We start from the raw sequence: 22,524 nt of genomic DNA, 5'->3' as shown, positions 1-22,524 counted from the left end.
ATTGTTTTCTTTGTTTTTTTTTTTTTTTTTTGTGGTATGCGGGCCTCTCACTGTTGTGGCCTCTCCCGTTGCGGAGCATAGGCTCCGGACGCGCAGGCTCAGCAGCCATGGCTCACGGGCCCAGCCGCTCCGCGGCATGTGGGATCTTCCCAGACCGGGTCACGAACCCGTGTCCCCTGCATTGGTAGGCGGACTCTCAACCGCTGCACTACCAGGGAAGCCCAGTTTTATTGTTTTTTAGTGCAAAAACTGGGACTGGGTGATATGTTGTCTACTTAGAAAGTTTCAGAAATAGAAATGCTTCATCTTCATTAGATTGTGATGACAATGTGTTTAGCCCATAGAGGCTTTTCAGCATTTTGATTCAAACAGTATTTTTAAAAATTGAATCTCAAGTGATGTGTGAGGCTTTGGGCAACTGTTGTTCTGTGTACTGGATTGTGGGGGAGAAACTGAAAGCACTCAGATTATGAGGACAAGTGCTTTTAATAGTGGGCTTTGGGATTCTTAAGTGTGTCCTATTATACCATTTCCAGGTGAAGCCTTGCTTTGCGGTTATAATGGTGGTGGTTTTGGATGAAGATCGTTCATTTATATACAATATAAAATTCATCTTTCTAGGACCATATAAAGTATAAAAGGAGGACAGATTGAATTTAATAGGCATAGTAAATAACAATTTTTAAATATGTCCTGCCTAAATGGCATTTATCATAACTGCGGAGTACACATTTCACTTATTCTTCAATATATTAATATATTTTTTCTTAAAGTAAAAATGAATGTTGACTTTGTATTTCATCTATTCTTACAATGGTTTGTCAAGAATATCAATACATTTCTGCTCACTGGATGCTTGCCTTGTTTTTAAAAAATCAGTTTTGAGATGAAGTATAGTTTACTATGTAAATAAATATCTCTTTTAAAATATTTTTAAAACTCTGTAACTGATTCCTTGAATTACCCAGCAGGGAACCTCTTTGTGCTTGTTTCCTCATCTGTAAAATGAAAACTGAGCCGCTAAAGCAAAGAGCCTGGTGTTCATGAGCCCTGCGTGACATGGTCCCTAGTTCCATTGGCTGCAGCCTGAGGTGTCTAGACTGCCAGTGGCCGATGTTGGTTCTGTCGAGTTTAATTCTAATGGAGACTCCTGGGCCTGTTACTTAACATCTTGCAGCTTCAGTTTCCTTTCCTGTCAAATTAGGGTAATAATACCTAAATCAGGATTTTAAAAACTTTGAAATGGCATATATATAAGCAATTTATGTATTATAATATATATGCAATTTATATATTATATATAATACATCTAATTTATAATACTATATTATTTATATATATTAATAAGATATTGAGGCTAATGCTTGTTATTGTAGCTGTTAGGCTGTTTCATTATTTTCTTCTGCCAATTACCAGAATTTGCTCTTAAGTCCAATAGAAAAAATTTTCACGTGTTCTGTAGGGCCCTTGCCTGTAGTGTCTTGACACTCTGAGGACAGGTAGTTTGTACCACACTCCTATCACCTCCCAGGAATGCCAGCTCCTGTTGTTTTTTTCTCTTCACTCTAACCATCTCCAGTGGCTGAACCAGTTTCATCTCCACTAATCCTTTCATTGCAGACTTTCCTTCCACCCTACTCTGTTCTACTTTTTAGAAACTTAGAAATTATTTGAGCTTACTAGTGTCTTCCTTCTCCTTACAAAATGATCTCTCTACATCCGTGATGTTATTGAATCCTTGTTTCCCCCAGTCCCAGCTAACAGAGACACGCACACACACACGAGCACCTGCGTCAGGTCACTTTTTGGCAGTGGTCTGCTGTAGAAATGGATCATAATTTCACATCACTTCTCCCTTTCAGATTTTATACCTTTTTTTCCTCCTGTCTAACTGTGATGGATAGCATCCGTAGAACAAAATTAAATAATTTGGTACAATGTACATGTATGCCTTGTTCTTAATTTTTTATTTTGCCAAAATAAAATATTAATGACCTATATTAAAGAGAATATTTATATAAAATGTATAGAGTCATATTTATTGAAATAAGATAATATCACTGATTGTAAGAAACAACTACATTTTATGGACTAATTAGAAAAAAATGATCACTTACAAGACACGATCAGTTGTAAGATGCATTTCTACTTCATGAATGTTATAATATGAAGAAAAATGTAACTTTGGATCAATGAGATATGGCAGGTATAGCAGATACTGTTTTTAGTCTTACTAAATTTCTGTTAAAATTTTTATGTACTCTTGTTTGTGTGTTAGAAACTTCATGTTTTCTTATTTTTGTAGTTTCTGTGAGCTGTATCTAAGTTACTTTTTGCTTCATTGCATATATTATGCACACTTTCTCTTGGTCTCGTTCTTTCCAAATATTTGATGCCTTTATGATGACGTGAGTTGGTCGTCTCTACTACTGAATTCCCACGTGCCCCCTCACAAAGATGTGGCGTCATTGAATGCTTGCGATGGAAAACAGTCTTCCTTTTTTCAGGAAGGGTTAGCAGTCCTGAAAGTCTCTCCGCTCTTCTCCCCACTCAGAGGATTGTTCCGTAGCCCTCCTCACACTGACTGACTCCATGCTACTGTGCCTCATGACACGGGGGAGCCCTTGGCCTACTCTCTTCTCTCCAGAGCTAAATAGCAAAACATTTTCTTGTTTTTCAGCTTACTATCCCTTAATGTTTCCCAGCCCTTTATTACTTCACCTTCTCATTATCTCTAGAGGAATGACTTAGAAATCTCGTGTACCCTGACAGAGTTCTTATGTTGAGGTCGGGTGGTGTAGGTATCCAGAAATGGGTTTACATGAGTAGCTTGCATAACTTAGAACTCTCAGTTGGGAGAAAAGTCACTGTACTTTTTTATCTGAAGGAAGGTGGTTCTGTATCCCCTTGAGGGCTACAACCCAAGGATGACATCTAGTGATCTGTTAAGCCTGGATTGTCTTCTTAGGGACACGGGGTGGGGGGTGTGTGTTTAGGAAATCAGGGGGAAAAGGAATTTTAAAAGCAGATCTTTCAACCAGTTAAAACATTTTAAGGAACTTAAGCTCCCTGAAAATGATGTAAAATAGTGATAGAGTAATGTTTTGTTTGTAAATGTTAGTTCAGTTTCTAATGTAATAGAACATCCTGGAAGTAACTCTTTGGTTAGTCCTTACTCATAGGTGATCCAGAAATTTAAGTTAATAATCATTTCAACCAGTTTAATTATCTTATGCCTCCTTAGCAATTGTTCTTACTCTTGGGGTTGATAGATTTTAGGGAGAGTCCTGTGAACTCCTGAACTTGTATGTAAAATTTGGCCATTAGGCACAGTTTTTTGGTAGCGAGAGGAGGATCCATAGCTTTTGGCAGAATCTTAAAGAGATTAATAACCCCAAAGAAGTGAATCCACTTCTGTTGTGTTCTAGGGCAGCCCTATTTCTGCCTCACTGCTCTCCATTGTGGCCTTGGTTGTAAATCATGAAAACCTCAGAGTATTTTGAAGCTCAAAACAAAGAAAATTTGATCTTGACTTATTGGCCTTAGAAATGGCAGTGTTGTTCAAGTGGTACATTTAAAACAATAGTAATACCACGAACTGCCAGGGAATCCACTTTTAGGAAGTAGTGAGTGTAAATGAAGGTGGTATTGTAGTCACGGAAAAAGACATTCGAAAACTGCAGATCCACGTATGTTGAAGACGTGTGAAGGATTAAAACTATGCTTCTGTTTTGAACTTGAATAATTAATTTCATAGTTGTGATTTAAATTATTTTTCTAAAGAATATGTATTGGAAATGATAAATGTCTGGTGTTTGTATGTATGTGTGTATAGGAATTACTTTTTAATATTTATATGAGTAATGAAAATATGTGATTTTTTTATTATAGTGCATGCAAGATATGGGAAATACTAAAGCAAGACTACTATATGAAGCCAATCTTCCAGAGAACTTTCGAAGACCACAGACAGATCAGTATCCTTTAACATTTCTTTATTGTGGGGTTTAAAAGAATCAGCTCATTTTTATAGTTCATATTTTAACTTTGTATTGAATATTTAGGAAGATGTGACCTTTATCATACTGTTGTTCATGAAAAATAGAAATTGATTTGCCCTGAGCTATGCTTTGTATATGGTAAGTTTTTAATAGGAATCTGATAATACATGATCTATATAGTATTTTTATGTAATTATTATTAAGTATAAAATATTATAACTGATTCCTTTTTTTTTTTTTTTTTTTTTTTTGCAGTATGTGGGCCTCTCACTGTTGTGGCCTCTCCTGTTGCGGAGCACAGGCTCCGGATGTGCAGGCTCAGCGGCCATGGCTCACGGGCCCAGCCGCTCCACGGTATGTGGGATCTTCCCGGACCAGGGCACGAACCCGCGTCCCCTGCATCGGCAGGCGGACTCTCAACCACTGTGCCATCAGGGAAGCCCCAAACTGATTCCTCTTGATTGATCTCCAACTCTTGATTGGAGCATATATGTTGTTTATTACTTTAGACTATTATTAGAGGTTTGATTTGTGAGCATCTTGAGTACTTTTTGAAAAATCATTTCCAGAGAAGTTTCCTTTGAATATTTATTTATTTATTTGGCTGCATCGGGTCTTCGTTGCGGCACTTGGACTTCTCTCCAGTTTTGGCGTGTGAGCTCTAGAGTGCACAGGCTCAGTAGTTGCAGCGCATGGGCTCTCTAGTTGTGGCGCATGGGCTTAGTTGCCCCATAGCATGTGGGATCTTAGTTCCCTGACCAGGGATTGAACCCGTGTCCCCTGCATTGGAAGGCGGATTCTCAATCACTGGACCACCAGGGAAGTCCCTGGAGGAATTTCCTTTGATCACCTTTATGTGGTAATTATGTTTATGTGAAGCAGTTGACAGACAAATCCCATACTTGGTGGACGTGGATGGTGGCAGGGATGTGGGGTCATGTCACTGCTGACCTTCCGTGGGTCACAGGCTGCATGGCTCTCTTTGCTTTCACATCTGACCTAATGAATGAGGGGAATATTTTCTCACAGGCATTTTAGTGAGGATTTTTTTTTTCACATGTTAAAGAGAAATCGTTTGATTTTATAGGGTTCCTCGAACTCATATTGAAGTTTGAGAAAAAGCTCATCAGAATAAGATTATCTAATTGACTGTAGGTATATGTGATTTTATCCAAAGGTGATTTTTGTGATTTTGGCAATATAATGTAGTTTCTTAAAGATCAGTTGTGTACTGGACTCTCCTGGTGATCCAGTGGTTAAGAATCTGCCTTCCAATGCAGGGGACGCAGGTTCGATCCCTGGTCGGAGAACCAGGATACCACGTGCCGGGGTGGGGGGGCAACTAGGCCCGCGTGCCACAACTACCAAGCCCGCGCACCACAACTAGAGAGCCTGTGCGCCACAACTACCAAGCCCGCATGCCACAACTCGAGAGCCTTGCGCCACAACTACCGAGCCCACGCTCCACAACTAGAGAGCCTGTGTGCCACAACTAGAGAGCCTTGCGCCACAACTACCGAGCCCGTGTACCACAACTAGAGAGCCCGCGCACTATGCAGCTCTCACGCCACAACTAGAGAGCCCGCACACCACAACTACTGAGCCCGTGTGCCACAACTTGATAGAAGCCCCCATGCTGCAAGGAAGAACAGAGCCCACGCACCACAATGAAAGATCCCACATGCCTCAACTAAGACCTGACGCAGTCAAGTAAATAAATATTAAAAAAAAAATTATGTGTAGCTTAAAAAAAACAAAAAAAGAACAGGTACTACCCATGTGTATACTAAAACAGTTTGTGTGACCAAACAATGAAAAAAATTGATCTTTTCTCAGAGATGCAGTCCATTATATATATATTTTTTCATATTTGTATAGAAACTTTTTGGGTTATACTCAAGAAGTTAGTATTTGTCCTGTTCTGTTTCTGCTTCCTCCACCTCCTTCCCACACATTTAGCAGTCTGATATCCCAGGCTATTTTTATTATAGCAAGATCCTGGGGTAGGAGTGGGTGGTACACTTCAGGCATAAAAAATTGTGTGAGCAGAAGTATGAAGGTGTGAGGACACTTGACATTTTAAAGTTTTGATATGACAAGATTTAAGTTTCGTGGGCCAGTGGCAGATGAAGCTCATTTTTCCAGTTTGTGAAGGGTTTTCAGTACCATATAGAGCAGCATATAGGTAGCATATAGAGCAGTACCTCATTTCATTGGCCCAAAGGATTGAAAAGCCATGAAGAATTTTGAGGCAGGAGAAACATTAGAAATATTAGCTTCTACCACAAGGAAGATGAGTTGGAGGAGGTCGTGGAGTCACAGAGGGCATGTAGAATACTAGTACAGCCCTGAGGGGAGCAGTGATGAAGAGATGAATTACGTGGGAGACTTGAGAACAGGCAGGAGGGAATTGGGGAGACTGGAAGGGAACTGGGAAGGCAGGGGCAGTTGGATTAGGTTAAGATTGCCTGGGCTTTCCTGGTGGGGCAGTGGTTGAGAGTCCGCCTGCCGATGCAGGGGACGCGGGTTCGTGCCCCGGTCTGGGAAGATCCCACATGCCGCGGAGCGGCTGGGCCCGTGAGCCCTGGCCGCTGAGCCTGCGCGTCCGGAGCCTGTGCTCCACAACGGGAGAGGCCACAACAGTGAGAGGCCTGCGTACCGCAAAAAAAATTTTTTTAAAAGAAAAAGATTGCCTTTGTTTCCAGGGAAGACACTGCAAGGACCCCAAGTTTCCTAGCTTGGCTAAGGTTCTGTGAGTGAGGTAAACTTCTTCATCGGGGAAGGAATTCAGTACCAGATGAAGGTGTAAGGGTTACAGATTGAAGACAGTGAGCCATCACTTTGGGCAGGATAAGGTGTCTGTGGGACACATGCATGGAGATGCCCATCTAGAAGCTGGAAACAGGAGTCTGGACCCTAAAAGAAAGCAGGAAATGCAGTGTAGACAGGAGAGTCACTTAGCACGTAGGTGATAGAAAAATGCTTGCTAAAGTTGTGTTTACCTAGGGCAGTGGTCCTGTATTCTTTTTTAAATAAATATATTTATTTATTTATTTTTGGCCTCGGGTCTTCGTTGCTGCACGCGGGCTTTCTCACTGCGGAGAGAGGGGGCTACTTTCCGCTTCAGTGCGTGGGCACTTTTCTCATTGCGGGGGCTTCTCATTGCGGAGCACGGGCTCTAGGCGTGCGGGCTTCAGTAGTTGTGGCACGCGGGCTCAGTAGTTGGGGCTTGCGGGCTGTAGAGCACAGGCTCAGTAGTTGTGGCGCACGGGCTGAGTTGCTCTGTGGCATGTGGGATCTTCCAGGACTCTGGCTCGAACCAGTGTCCCCTGCCTTGGCAGGCAAATTCTTAACAACTGCACCACCAGAGAAGTCCCTGGTCCTGTATTCTTTTTTGCGGTTTTATTGAGAATCTTGGGAATGCTGTTTTTCTTCTCCTCTGGAAAGTGAGGGCATAGGGCAGAATCCTGAGGAAGAGAGCATGGTGGAAGGAGATACCACAGAGCAAATAAACTGTGTTCCCAGGTGGTTGTTACCACTGCTTGCAGGTTGTATTAGGTTATTCCTTTCTCTGCTTCTCACCCCCAAGCCTGAGTTAATGTATAAAATCCCTCAAGTTGAAGAATCTCCCTTGTCTGGAAGTTTGTGTGTTGTGTGTGTGTGTGTGTGTTGGGGGTTGGTTTGGTTTGAATTGGGTTTTTGGACTTCTCTTGAACGTTAAGAGGGTAAATTACTTGAGGTTCTTGAGATTTGGGGTAGTGTCCTTTATGTGGTATCTGGTGGATGAATGTGGCTTCCAAGTTATTTAGTTCATCCCCATGATGCCGTGTTGCTTTGACAAAGCCCTGAAGGTATTCAGGGAAGGACAGGACCTCTGTGTCCCCTTACACTGCCCTCTTCTGTGTACCATTTGGTACACATTCGTAGGAATTGTTAAGTAATTACTATCCGTTTTATGGTGAACCTAATAGAAGTAAAGGATTAGTGAGATGGTGAGTTCTTTTTTCTGGTGTTTTTTGCTGTGTCCTTAAATGTGTGGTCCTTATCTAAACATTTCAGGAGAGATGAGATTTTTGTAGTGAATTGATTGGTGTCTGGCATCAGTAAGTCCTTGACCTTTGACAAAGTGAGGGTGTGGCATTGGAAACAACTGCAGTAGCTTTCCTGCTCAGCGAGGGTTCACTGTGTGCCAAGCCCTGAGTTTGGCACTTTATGTACCTTAGCTTTCTAAATTTTCAGAGCAGCTCAGATAGAGCATAATATTTTTATCCTTGGCAGGCAAGGGGGTAGGGTTCTCAAAGAGCTGTTAAGAAACTTCCCAAAGCCTCCAGACTTTCCCTCGTGTGTAAGGACACTTGGATATTATTATACTTAATGATGATAGTCTGAGTAAAATCAGTGTTGTCACATTTGAGTCCTGGTGGGTGGCTTTTAAAAATAGATAGGCTTATAGTTTGGGACTCTTTGCAGCTAAGACCATAAGGTCTAGGTGAAAATGTCAGTTTTTGAGTACCTGGTATGATTCAGGTCAGGCTCTTAGATAATGTGTGTCTTTGCTACTGTTAGTTCAAGCATGTGTGTTTGATTTTTCAAACTAAATGTTACTTGTAAAGCATTTGCAAATTATGGTCATGTTCATATGAGGTGTTGATCTCTTGCTGTTTACAGAAAGATAATCTAAGGTTGTCAGAAACTAAAGAGGGATTTTGTCTAAAAACATTTGAGATAGATGACTACTAATGATAAGAGTATAAGATGACATCTCTTGGACCATGAGACCAGCTTCTATATCTAATGTAATACTGTAGTCTTCAAAAATGTTTTTTACCAAAAAAACAAATGGTTCTGAAGAACCTAGGGGCAGGACAGGAATAAAGATGCAGATGTGGAGAATGGACTTGAGGACACGGGGAGGGGGAATGGTAAGCTGGGACGAAGTGAGAGAGTGGCATGGACTTACATATACTACCAAATGTAAAACAGATAGCTAGTGGGAAGCAGCCGCATAACACAGGGAGATCAGCTCAGTGCTTTGTGACCACCTAGAGGGGTGGGATAGGGAGGGTGGGAGGGAGACGCAAGAGGGAGGAGATATGGGGATATATGTATACGTATAGCTGATTCACTTTGTTATACAACAGAAACTTAACACAACATTGTAAAGCAATTATACTCCAACAAAGGTGTTAAAAATGTTTTTTACCTTAGTTATTACAGCTACGTCACTTTTATCCCTTCTTTTAATTATGAAACACTGTGATTTGGAGCTATTATTAGGGAGACTAGTAAAACCAGTCCCCTTTTTTTCTTTATTTCATCAATCATTCTAAAGCTCAGTGCTCTTTGAGAAGCCTAACATCTCTGCACTTTTACTGATTTAAATATAGTTGTCTCATCCTTAGAGGCAAGTAAAACTCACATAATATGGGACCTCACTGCATTCTTAACAAGATTTGTTACTTTTTAAAAGCTTTGCAATTTACAAAAGTTAGGCAGAAGCTGCTGTGAAAGTGTAATTTCTCATGTGGCCTGTGGTTAATTCTACGCGGCATGTACGAGTGCATGACAGGCGATAAAGCTTTACATTAAAGATTTTCATTAGGATCTTTCGTCTTATCTGATAACTTTAATTACCTCAGTTCCATGAGTTCTGGTGTGCACCAGAGCTCATCAGCGGTGATTCTCCTTGGAGCTTTTGAAAATTTTACTGCTATCCGTGTTGTGTGTCTGGAACTGGAACATTTTGTTCTTGGGAATAGATATTAATTTGTATTTTAAGTGACATCTTTAAAGAAAGGAAAAATCTTAAAATACAAATAAATACATGTGAAAAGATAAAACACATAGTGATGTGAACATTTTTCTGGACTTCTGTAGTGCTTGCTGTCTGTTAGTTTTGAGGATTGGGACAGTGAAGGGTGCCGTGCTGAGTGTTTTGTGACCAAAGGCGTGGCGGGTATTCTGGGGTATTGCGTTGTTTGTGTACTAAGTCCCAAATCAGCCACCTAAACTTGCGTTGTCGTTGGTATATTCCTTACCTTGATTTGCTGAAAATATTACTGTTCTATTTCTTTTTGTGGGGGAGGAGTTGTATTATTGATCTCTGTCAGTAATAAGTCCTTTTGTCTCGAATGGCAGCTGCATGCTGGAAAATGAAGATAAGTATTCCCTGATCTTCAAATTTATTGGTTCTTTTGTTGCTGCTTCTCATTTGCTCATCTGTTTAACGTTGATGATAGGCACGCCATCTTAGCCTTGGCTCAGCAGTTTTCTGTTTCCCCCTCTGCTGTGGGCCCTGTGTTTAAAAGAGCTGCCTGTCAGAGCATGGTGATTGATAATAAGAGCTGAGGGTTAAACAGTAGTCACTCTGTCCCCCACTGCTCTTAGGTCTTTCCACACACTAGCGTGTTTAATCCTGCGAGGTGAGTCTTGGTGTTATCGCCATTTTAAAGGTGAGGAAACTGACACCAAGTTATACAAAAATAAAAGCTAACTTCATTTATGCTTACTGTTTGTTAGGTACTATGCTGAGGGCTTTATCTATATTATCCACAAAACTGTCAACAACTTGGTAAGATATGGAGTATTATTGTCATTTTCACTACTGGTACCAGAAATGAGGGTATGCATTGGAGACCATCTTCCTTGAGAATTAGTGCTATAGTCAGCATATAATGCAAAATTATTGTCAAATTTCCCTTGAAAATCCCTTACATTGTCTACAGTGGCAGTTTGCAGACACAGAGATCCTCTATAAATCCAACTGGGCTGTTCTTGGCCCACTAGAGTTGGAATAGAATTCAAGCATCAGCGACTACAGGCCCATGAGCCAACTCCTGTTTTTGTAAATAAAGTTTTATTAGAACATATCCATACCCATCCATTTATCAGTTTTCTGTGGCTACTTTGGAGCTACAAATGCAGAAGTGAGTAGTTGCAGCATAGACCAACTGACCCACAGAACCTAAAATATTTACTATATGGCCCTTTAAGAAAAAGTTTGCTGACCCCGGGAATAAATCAGCGTTTCTTTAGGTGAATTAACAGTGAAGAATTGGCTTGCTTTTGGGAAGTTTTACAAAAATACATGAGGACCATGTGATACATTCTTGGCCTAAGAGGCCATGTAGGGCCTGAGAGCATCCAAGGATGTGGCCTGTGCCCTGAATCACAGTTCTTCTCAGGTGACTCCACTGAGTTTTAAAAGTTCACTTTGTGGTGTGCTTTGTTTTTTAAAAAGCAATGTTTTATGTTAATAATGAGGAATATCCTAGTACATCGTCCTATCTTGATGCTTTAATTTCTTTATGTCCTTGAAAAACAGATCAGCTTTCATCTCACATTAAGTTTTTAAAATTACTTACTGCTTAGATAATTTCTGATAGGGTTTCTTTTTTAATATCATAAACAGTAACCAGACTCAGCTATATTTGAATTATTTATTTAAAATACACTAAGTATAAATTAAGATTTCACGGATATCTGTCATTTCTGAAAATTCACAGAACATATCATTTCATCAGATGTTAGTATTGTTTTTCACTACAAAAGATTGTATACTTAAAATGTTTGCCTTTTTCAAATCGATATTTATAAAACCATCATAGTTTTCAATATTTTAGTTTTACAGTGGTTAAATTATTTTATATACTTTATTTTTAATCTTAATGATTAGTTTCCTAAAACTAAATTTTGGTCATAAACAACAGTCTTTCCTTTGTCATAAACATTTCATAAATGAGAGTATTAAAATCTTTCCAGGCTTTAATATGTACTACACTTGAGGGACTTCCCTGGTGGTCCAGTGGCTAAGACTCCGTGCTCCCAATGCAGGGGACCCGGGTTCGATCTCTGGTCCGGGAACTGGATCCCACGTGCATGCCGCAACTAAGAGTCCACATGCCACAACTAAGATCCTGCATGCTGCAACTAAGACCCAGTGCAGCCAAAATAAATGAATAAATATTAAAAAAATATGTAGTACACTTTAAACAATATCCAAAATAGACTGTTGTTTCTATCTTTAAGGAGGAAAAATATCAGTGTTGTTCACCTCCCAGATATTTAAACATAAAAATTATACTTTAAGAATTTAGGGGCTTCCCTGCTGGCACAGTGGTTGAGAATCCACCTGCCAATGCAGGGGACACGGGTTTGAGCCCTGGTCCGGGAAGATCCCACATGCTGCGGAGCAACTAGGCCCGTGAGCCACAACTACTGAGCCTGCGCATCTGGAGCCTGTGCTCCGCAACAAGAGAGGCCGCGATAGTGAGAGGCCTGCACACTGTGATGAAGAGTGGCCCTCACTTGCCACAACTAGAGGAAGCCCTTGTACCGAAATGAAGACCCAACACAGCCAAAAATATATAAATAAATAAATTTAAAAAAATAAAGAATTTAGATTTCCAAAATTTTCTTAGTTAAGAAATAACTATATGCATATTATATGTAATATTTATATCTAGAAATAAATATAATTACTGTTTTTAAAATAGTATACAGTTTTTAAAAACAGTAAACATATTTCCTATCATCTAGAGTGGAAATGACATCAGTCTAAGTAAATTCTATTTTCTCTTCCCTTTTGTGGTGGTAAATAGTTGTCTCTGCAGTGAAAGTTGCTCAATACACCACATTCACACACCTCATCCAAAGGGCCTCTCTTTTTGATTGTTTCGTTTTTTCCTGTTAGAAAACTAGAATAATGTAATATTGAACATGGATTTACAGTCATGTGCGAACTTAACATTTAGCTTATTTACATGTGAAATAGTTGGAATAAATAACATTCTTGCATTTTATGAAAATCTTGGGGTGTTTTGGTAATTTTTTGGTACTGGCTGCCAAAATGTTCACATATCTAAATAAATAATCAGCCTCTGACAGCTCTGGGGCCTTTCACTTGAAAGGGTCTCCAAGGCTACCTTGAAAATAAAAGGCACTCTCCACATTTGACCTTCTTCTCTAGATTTGAAAGCATTTGTTATCATTAGCAGAAATAAATGACTGATTCACAAATGAACTTGTGATGACCAGTAACATTCTGAAAAAAGTGGAAGTCAGACATTCTGGTTTCGAATCATCACAACTCTCCCTTCCTTGTACTGTAGAATCCCAGAGAACTTCTTAAACTTTCTGTGCCTGGTTTTAGTTGTAAAATGGCACCTACCTCATAGTTTACGAGGACAAAAGGAGATAAAGCACCTTTCACACACTCAGTTTATAAAAATCCATCTTTAAAAATGGCTTTCAATTATTCAGCTTACTTAATAAATTGAACGTTTAGATTTTCTGTCTTACTTGCCCTCCCTGGCCCCCTTGGAGTGCTTTCTTTTAATACCCACTGTATAGTTGTCTGTCAACTCTTTCTATTACCTATGGCCTCAACTGTCAATTTAAAGAGCTTTTATTAATTTCTAATAAGGAGCTTTTGACTGAAAATATATTGTTTTACTGCTTCAGGTAACTTCTCTTTGAACAGGATGTCTTAACCTGGGGATCCACAGAGAGATTGTATTTCAGTGTAATTCATTTCCTTTGTAATTCTATGTATTTTATTTTATGCATTTTTTTAAGGTTTTTTTTTTAAGTGCATTCTTTTTAAAAAAATTAATTTATATTTTGGCTGCGTTGGGTCTTCGTTGCTATACGTGAGCTTTCTCTAGTTGTGGTGAGCGGGGGCTACTCTTCGTTGTGGTGTGTGGGCTTCTCATTGCGGTGGCTTCTCTTGTTGTGGAGCATGGGCTCTAGGCGTGCTGGCTTCAGTATTTGTGGCACGTGGGCTCAGTAGTTGTGGCTCAGGGGCTCTAGAGCACAGGCTCAGTAGTTGTGGCACACGGGCATAGTTGCTCCGTGGCATGTGGGATCTTCCCGGAGCAGGGCTTGAACCCGTGTCCCCCTGCATTGTCAGGCGGATTCTTAACCACTGCACCACCAGGGAAGTCCCTTTTTTTAAGGCTTTTATTTGTTTTTATTAAGTCAGTGCCCAATTTATACTATTTTATGCATTTAAAAGCACTATCTCCACAGACTTTACTGGACTATCAAAGAGGTTCATGGTACTAAAAAATTAAAAAGTTACAAATCCCTGATGGAAGAAGTTCCATTTTAGTAGAATATGGTAAAGACATGGTTGTTGGACTGCTAAGAGAAGTCATCTCTGTAAGATAACTCAGGGCTATTGGATCCCACTAGAAATGACTCATCTATCAACAGGTAGGGCTGGTCCCCCCAACTTCAGAAAATTGAATAGTTCTCACCTTGGTTTTAGCTTCTTGACTTCTCCGTATCTAGAACCTTTGCAGGAAAAAAAATAGCCACCGTTTTTCTAATATACAGAGAATCTTCTCTGATACAATCAGAGGCAGCCATGTATGGTGGAAGGGACATAAGTATTGAAATCACAATTGTTTAGTCTTTCCAAGTTGCTGATTCTTCATCTATGATGTGGAAATTATAATATGCACATTACTGTGTTGAGGAAGGATTAAAGGAAAAAACTATGGACAGGGACTTCCCTGGGCACAGTGGTTAAGAATCCACCTGCCAATGCAGGGGACACGGGTTTGAGCCCTGGTCCGGGAAGATCCCACATGCTGTGGAGCAGTTAAGCCCGTGTGCCACAGCTACTGAAGCCCACGCACCTAGAGCCCGTTCTCCACAATGAAGAGAAACCCCCACTTGCTGCAACTAGAGAAAGCCCGCATGCAGCAACGAAGACCCAACACAGCCAAAAAAAAAAAAAAAAAAAAAACAGAAAAAAACTATGGACAGCACACAGTGTCTGGTGCGCTGTGGTTGCTGCATGGGCGTTAGTTTCTTTACTTACACTGAGAATCCAAAATGAACATGAAGTGAATTTAGAGCTGAGTCAGGGTAGAGGGCTGTGGAGCGTGATGGAATTGAGAAATGTGGTTACTTTTCTTTTTAGAATCGGGTTGAGTGGGGAAAATTTCCTGAAAGAGATAGACTCTTTGGCAGAAAGAAAAGTAGGTTGCAGAATTTAGTTGCAGAAATAGTGTGTGAGTAAAATACAGCCCGGAGAGTAGGAAAATTGAATTTAAAGTCCAGGCTTTGTGGAGACGAATGAATAAAGGGGAGTGTACATGTCACTGAACTCATGCTTTTCCTTAAGTTATCTATTTTCAGAGCAGTGGAATTTTTCATCAGAGATAAATATGAAAAGAAGAAATACTACGATAAAAATGCTATAGCTATTACAAATGTAAGTAAAATCTTCATCTCTATTGCCAATTGATGCTTGTTGAGTAGATGTGGAACTTTTAACATACGATACAGCTCTGTTTGTTTATTTATTGTGAAAATGTGCTAGTTACATACTTAAAAAATTTGAATATTGGAAGTTTTTGTCATATAATGTTAATGAGCTTTCACAAAGCAGGACCCTTGATTCAGAAAGGAGCATATTCTATGTAAGAGTCTGATAACTGCTTAAATGGCATTTAATTAATTTTTTTTGAAATTTGCAAAAAGATAAAGTCACTAATTGAAAAATGGAGGAGAGATAATTGTTTTTACTAGATTCGGGAAATGAACAAAAAAGGAAAATCTGTCTTCTTTTAAGGGCTTTGATGGATCTGTCCAGATATAAGTTTATTAAAACATGGCATTTTCATTGGTTATTATCAAGTAATAGTTGAGACCTTACTGTAGTGATCCAAATATGTTATATCACTGATCCTTTTTAAGTTTTTCTTTCTGATTAAATTTTCCTATCCCAGTTAAATGCTGTTTAAGGCTAATTATCTTTAGGGCTGTAGTCATTTTTTAAGTTTTTTGATTCCTAGATTAATAATAAAGCTATAAGCCAGTTAATTGTGTGGCTAATTCATCTGTCACGCAATTTAGAGACAATAATTTCCTCTCATTTTGCATATAAGCTGGTTTTCCTTTTCAGTCCGTATGGAGAAGCAGTATACTAAAAAATTCAACCAAATACTAACAAAGTAAGGATATTGTAATACATGGTCTCTGACCATTAAAAAAAATCTTCTAAAACAATGTTTAAAGTATGATTAATGTATATTTTGGAGCAAAGGTACCCTTGATAGAGTTTAGGCTGCATTTACAGTGGGTGTAGGAGAGGAAATCTCTTGAAAAATCAGTAAAAATTGACAATATTGAGAGTGATGCTTATCACATCCATGAAATTAAGTTTACTTACAGCATTGTGGGGGAAAAAGGACAAACTTTAAAGCATAAGTAATATATTTTTATATGAAATTCTAAGAAATCATTTTAAAATACAGGGTGTGTAAACCAGGGGTGGGAATTTTGGTGGCCACCTTAGAATTCTCCCGCCACGGGGACGCAGAATGAGTCTGCCCTCCTTGGTATTCCTTAATGAATGAGTGATAGGGGACATTTGAAAAACTGAGTACAGAAATTGTCCTGTCTGTCCGCCCCTCACTCCCCGTAAGTAGTGGTGCAGCATAGCTGGCAACACTGATCAGGTGAGTTCTTAGGAGATCTAGCAGGTATCGAGCAGATGAGGTTGAGCTCTGCCATGTTGTTTGCCCTTTTCCAGCAGCAACTTTTCTCTGTTCCCCTCTCCCCCCTCGCTCTTCCTCTTCTCCCCTCTCCCCCGCCTCTTCTTTCCCTCCCCACCACCCCCTCGCTTCCCCCACCACATACTTCCATCCTCACGTGATTCATTTGCTATTATAATCATCAAAAAGAAAATCTGTTGCACCAGGAAAATGTATAGGTAACTCTAACTATTTAATCCTTACCCCTGACTGGCTCAGTTTTGTCTTGGAAAAACAGCTAATAGTTGCTGGGAGTTGGTAGCTTTAAAATGAGCACTCACTTGTTCTTGTTTCAGTTTATCTTACATATTTCTTGCCTCCTCTGCCACTTCTCATCCCTCACAAGTAACCTCTTGAATGCAGTTTGAGTACATGCTTGAGTTTGCATCACACAAAGGTTTTAATTCTCCAGTCTGAATTTCACATGAAATTACTATTCCAATCAGTTGCCATATAATTGAGTATTATATAAAAGTTTAAAAACAGGAAAACTTTCACTTATTTTGTTTTATATGTGTGTATCTATATATGTATAAAGACTAGTATTTAGCACAACAAAAGTAAAATTAAATCCGTTATTTCAACTTAGAAATTGTGGAAACAATGTTTCTGTACTGTATTATTATAAAAGAGCTAGCACTAGTAATTTCATTAAGCTCTGTTTACAGTTAACTGGTGATTATATAATTCATTAATATAAATGAGCAATAATTTTAAGACAGTGTGAATTGCAATAAATTTTAAGATGTCCTTCCTGATAGGGATGAGAAACTTAGATGATGAATGATCAGGTGGTGATTTAAGATTACCCTGAAATAGCAGTTTCAAGTTGGGCTTTTGTTGTTGTTGTTACTTCTTCTTGTTACAGTTTTAGTTTCCTCTTCTGTGGAATAGGGATGATCACGGCATCCACTTTTGACAGTATTCTTATGGGAGTTAAATAAGGTAGGGCCCGCTGCATTTCTGTTGTGTGCCTGGCACAGGAGCGCTTAACACATAGGAGCTCCTGGGAGGAGCGCCTGGCGGGGAGGGAGGGGGGCAGGAGCAAAGGGGCCCAAGCGCAGGGGCGGGTGGGGCTGGAAACCGCTGGGCTCACACGCTGCCCAGAGGCTGTATCTCATTGGCACCACTGACTTGAGTTCTGTCGGATTAATACTGCCACATTTCAGTCAGCCCTTTTTAAATTATGGGCTGCCAGGCGACTGATGTGGCATTTATAGGACTTCTATTTGAAATTTCTCCAGAATTCTGCATTTCTTAGTGACTTATCCAATGATTTTAAAGTTAGCATATTAAAATTCAGACTTCTTCTACATATCTGGTGGCTATGGTTACTGAGTTAAGCTTGTCAAAAAGTCTTTTAACTCTCCTACTGATGCGTTTAATCGATGGTTTCTTTTGTATGACTTTAGTTCAGTAAATGTATTTTCAGCTTTTGTACCTAACACATACCATGGAAGGTAATTTGCTTTGGAAACTATATTTTTTAAATGATTTCTCAACTCCTGAAAAAGTAAAGCTTCACAGTGTATTGAAAGGTCATGAGACAGCCCATTTGAGAACTGCCGTGATCAAATCTTCACTTGGAAAATATATTCAAGAATTTCCAAAATGGGTTTGAAGTGATGTATTGCTTACAGTTAATCCATAAGGTATTTTTCAGCATTTTGAAGCACCAGATTTTTATTATATAACATTATTCTGTCAAAAAGGGTGAGAGAGTAAGAAGAAAAAATCATCAAGAAAATAATGTGATCTTTTCTTGAAAAGATAGATGAGCATTTTGCCTTACCACCTTCAACTAATTGTACTGGTAGTTTTAGAATACTTGATACTTTTTCACCTTATCCTGGAACGTGGTAGTTGGAAACCTGTTTTACCAGGTCAGTTTTCCTTCTGCAGTAGGTGCGTTTGTACACTTGGATTACTCTGGGAGTTTCTTCGGTGGTGGCCTAGAGAAGAACCTCTGGTCTTAAGAATAATTGAAGGGAGGACGTTAGCTCCTATTCCCGAAGGAGATCTTTACTGAGTTCCCACTTCGTGTTCTCTCATGGCTGGGGGTGGGGGAGAGAAGGGTGGGGAATAGAGGGACAGTAAAGCATGACGATTGCCTTTGCCAGCGCCATTTTCAAGGTCAAAGTCTTGTCCCCTCTCTCTATAAAAGTACTGGAATCCAGTGAAATGGAATTATCATCTAGTTACAAAATAAATTCTGAATTTGACAATGAGTGTATTGGGTTGGCCAAAAGTGCCTTCAGTTTTTAAGTAAAAGTAAAAGACACATTTTTCATTTTCACCAAGAACTTTATTGAACAACGTATTCACCCTTCTTTTCCACTACCTTCTGCCATTTTTCAGGCAACTTCATAATTCCATCTTCCCAAAACTTTTTATCTTTTTGAGCAAAGAACTGTTCCAGATGCCTTTTACAGTCTTCCAGGGAATTGATTTTTTCCATTAAGAGGATTTTGTAAAGACTGAAATAAATGGAAATCCGAAGGTTCAATGTCTGGTGAATACAGTGGATGAATCAGAACTTCCTAGCCAAGCTGTAACAGTTTTTGCCTGGTCATCAAAGAGACGTGGTCTTGTGTTATCCTGGTGGAAGATTATGCGTTTTCTGTTGACTAATTCTGGACGCTTTTCATTGAGTGCTGCTTTCAGTTGGTCTCATTCGGAGCCGTTGGAATTAACCTTTTGATTTTCCGGAAGGAGCTCATAATAGAGGACTCCCTTCCAATCCCACCATATACACAACATCACCTTCTTTGGATGAAGACCGGCCTTTGATGTGGTTGTTGGTGGTTCATTTCCCTTGCCCCACGCTCTCTTCCGTTCCACATTATTGTACAGTATCCACTTTTTATCACCCATCACAATTTGTTTTAAAAACGGAACATTTTCATTACGTTTCATTAGGGAATGGCACACAGAAATATGGTCAAGAAGGTTTTCTTCCATTAACACGTGGAACCCAAGCATCAAAGCGATGAACATAACCAAGCTGGTGCAGATGATTTTCGACGCTTGATTTGGATATTTTGAGTATGTCGGCTGTCTCCCGCTTGGTGTAATGTTGGTTGTTCTCAATTAATGTCTCGATTTGATTGCTGTCAACTTCAACTGGTCTACCCAACCGTGGAGCATCGTCCAGCGAGAAATCTCCAGCATGAAATTTCACAAACCACTTTTTTGACATGTTCAGTCAGTCACAGCACCTTCTCCATACACTGCACAAATCTTTTTTTGTGTTTCAGTTGCGTTTTCACCTTTCTTGAAATAATAAAGCATAATGTGCCGAAAGGATGCTTTTTTTCTTCCATCTTCAGTATTAAAATGGTTACGCAAAAGTTCACCAATTTTGATGTTTTTTTAAATGCACACTGATGTGACAGCTGTCACAGTACAATCTAACAAAATTGTTTTGAATGAAGTTAAAGACAACTAAGTGCTACTAGAGCCATCTTGGAGAAAAAACTGAACGAATCTTTTGGCCACCCCAATAGATAACTTACATAAGATTTCAGAGAAGTGCGTGAGCAAGCCAGTGCCCTTTCAGAGGACAGTGAGAACTGCTGATATGGGGCCTCCTCTTGCTTGTGCCTCTGAGATGCTCTCATCCTCCTGTTTCCTTTTCGTCAATTAAAAAAAATTTATTGAGACCTGTTGAATGTCACATGCTGGGGATGGTGAACAGAAGAGAAACAACGTCTGTCTCAGAGAACTTCAGATGAACGAAGAATACCGATAACGAATCGCCTCTGTACTGGACATCACATGATCATGTCTGCCAGAGGGAAGCGTTGTAGGAGACTGGAGGATGAAGGGACACTTCCTGGAGGAGGCCATGTCAGGACGGGTGGGACCCGCTGGGAGCATGGGTGCTTCCAGCAGAGGAAGCAGCAGGAGCCGAGACCCCTGGAGGCTGGGGCAGAGACTGGAGCGCTGGCACCAGAGGAGTCGCGTGTGGCTAGATGCCTGGTCGCAGGTCAGGGAAGGCAGGGACAGGCAGAGGACCTGTGGTCTGGTTAAGGGGTTTAGACTCTGGCCTTGTATAATGTGTGTGAACTGTTCAAGCCTCCTAAGTAGGGCTAGGTGCTGATCACCTTTGCATCTGCTATCGTCACAGTTTGTAGAAGAGCAAGACCTGGGCAAGGCGACCCGTGAGGAGTGCTCATCCAGGCGCTGGAGGCCGGCGGGTCCCTGCTGGTGGTCAGTGCAGGGGTGGTGGGCAGCACTTGTAGAGATTTGGAAGGAACACATGAGCGCCTGGTTTTTCTTGCCTCTGCGTTTTTTTCTTTCCTCCCCCCACCTGCCTTTTGCTTCTCCCCCATCTCTCTGTTCTGTCGTGTCTCTTGCTTCCAGCTGAAGCAAGACGTGTAGACTCTAGTTCTTCATTCCTTGCTCGCATGATGGGGCTTACCCCGCTCATCGACTTTTTAAAAAATCAATGTTACTGAGGTAGAATTTACATACAATACAAGGCAGACAGTTTAAGTTATAGTTCAATGAGTTTCGGAAAATAAATACTCTATGTAAGCACGACCACAGTCGATTGGCACGTAGACCCTTTCCTTCACTCCAGAAGGTCGCTTTGTGCCCCTGGCCTCCCACCCCTGGCCCAGGTAGCCACTGATCTGCTCTTTATCACGGTAGATTGTACCTGTCTCTGCTGGAGCTTCATATGAATGGTATCATACCCTGTTTACTCTTTGATGTCTGGGTTCTTTCAGCATGTTTCTGAAATTCACCCCTGATTTCATGTGTACTATTAGACCATCCCTTTTTTATTGGCTGATAGTAGTTTGATTTATGGGTACACCAGTCTGTTCACATTCACCTGTGGATTTGTCCATTGACTTTTCAGATGTGTACCCTACTGAACAAGCATCTCTGTTTTTTCCTAGCTGGAACTTAGTATTAATGCTTTTTTATTTTTGCATTAAAATGCTTTGTTAAATGACTGATATTTATTGAATAGTCTTATGTTGCTCCTTCTGAATTTTAAAAGTGGCCAAATCAGTTTATCATCCTCTGGAAAGGAGAACAAGCACTTTTACAGGGAATTATGTTGACTTAGTAACACTCGACATATTAAGTGTCCCTATTCCTCTCTTACATTTTTATGTTCAGCTTTTACATGAATTTGGGCAAAAATGGTCTTTATGATACAGGTTATTATCTTAAGTGATTTTATGTGCTTTTTCTAATCTCTTGTTTTCTACATAGCTCTAGCAAGTAAATGTCCAGTGGGATAAACCAGCTTTGAAGCTGCGCTTTAAGGCACAATTTGTCTTTTTTAATATTTTCTTCTACGTGTAATTTCAGTCAGTAGTTACTGAATGGCTAGTTTGCATACTTTTAGCAGAGCTAACAGTGTGCCAGGGGGAAACGCCCCTAAAGATTATGGGCTTGGGTTGTGAGTCAAGAATTGCGGCTGTAACTAACTCAGTAACAAGCAGATTCGAATGAGGACTTGTCATCTCACACTGTTATTTTGACATCATAATGACCTTTCTATAATCGCACCTTTTATTTTTAAAGATTCCTCGTAGGCACTGTTGGTATGGTAGGGCAATATAGAGATGTCAGTTTTATGGCTCCAAAGATCTACGTATTTTGTAAACGTATTTCAGTTATATTTTGGCAGTGAAGAGGGCAGGAAGATAACGCTTACTTTAAAGTGATGAACCACGCATGTAGGAATTGGGTAGGCAGATGTGTGAAAAGGCTTTTAGACGAAATTGTCTCCATGTAGAAATTGCCTTTGCTGCATATGTAACTGTCTCATAGTGCTTTGGGGTAATTCAGCCAGGGCAGCCCTGGTGATGGTGTGTGTGTGCACGGAGCTTAAGGAAGTGTAGGAGTGGCTTCACGATAAGTCTTGTCTGCTGCTCAGCTGTTATGCTCCATTAATCCACTCTTTTTTCTCCCATCCTTCTTTCTGTTTTCTTAAACAGTTGATTAAAACTTGA

At 40.1% G+C, this 22,524-nt stretch overlaps 1 protein-coding gene across 6 annotated transcripts in view; it reads left to right on the top strand.

Moving 5' to 3' along the window:
* The window catches only part of SMAP1 (small ArfGAP 1), a 148,785-nt gene that overhangs the window by 61,466 nt on the left and 64,795 nt on the right, over positions 1–22,524 (top strand). For all 6 annotated transcript variants that reach the window (XM_067702844.1, XM_067702843.1, XM_067702847.1 and 3 more), the window contains 2 exons: positions 3,892–3,977; positions 15,150–15,225. In XM_067702844.1, the coding sequence (XP_067558945.1) occupies positions 3,892–3,977; positions 15,150–15,225 (162 nt within the window). The remainder of the gene's footprint in view (positions 1–3,891; positions 3,978–15,149; positions 15,226–22,524) is intronic.

The sequence above is a fragment of the Pseudorca crassidens genome, chromosome 13 (assembly GCF_039906515.1).
Source record: "Pseudorca crassidens isolate mPseCra1 chromosome 13, mPseCra1.hap1, whole genome shotgun sequence".
Taxonomy (NCBI): domain Eukaryota; kingdom Metazoa; phylum Chordata; class Mammalia; order Artiodactyla; family Delphinidae; genus Pseudorca; species Pseudorca crassidens.
The sequence above is the reverse complement of the archived record's forward strand: the minus strand, read 5'-3'. Positions and strand labels throughout refer to the sequence as shown.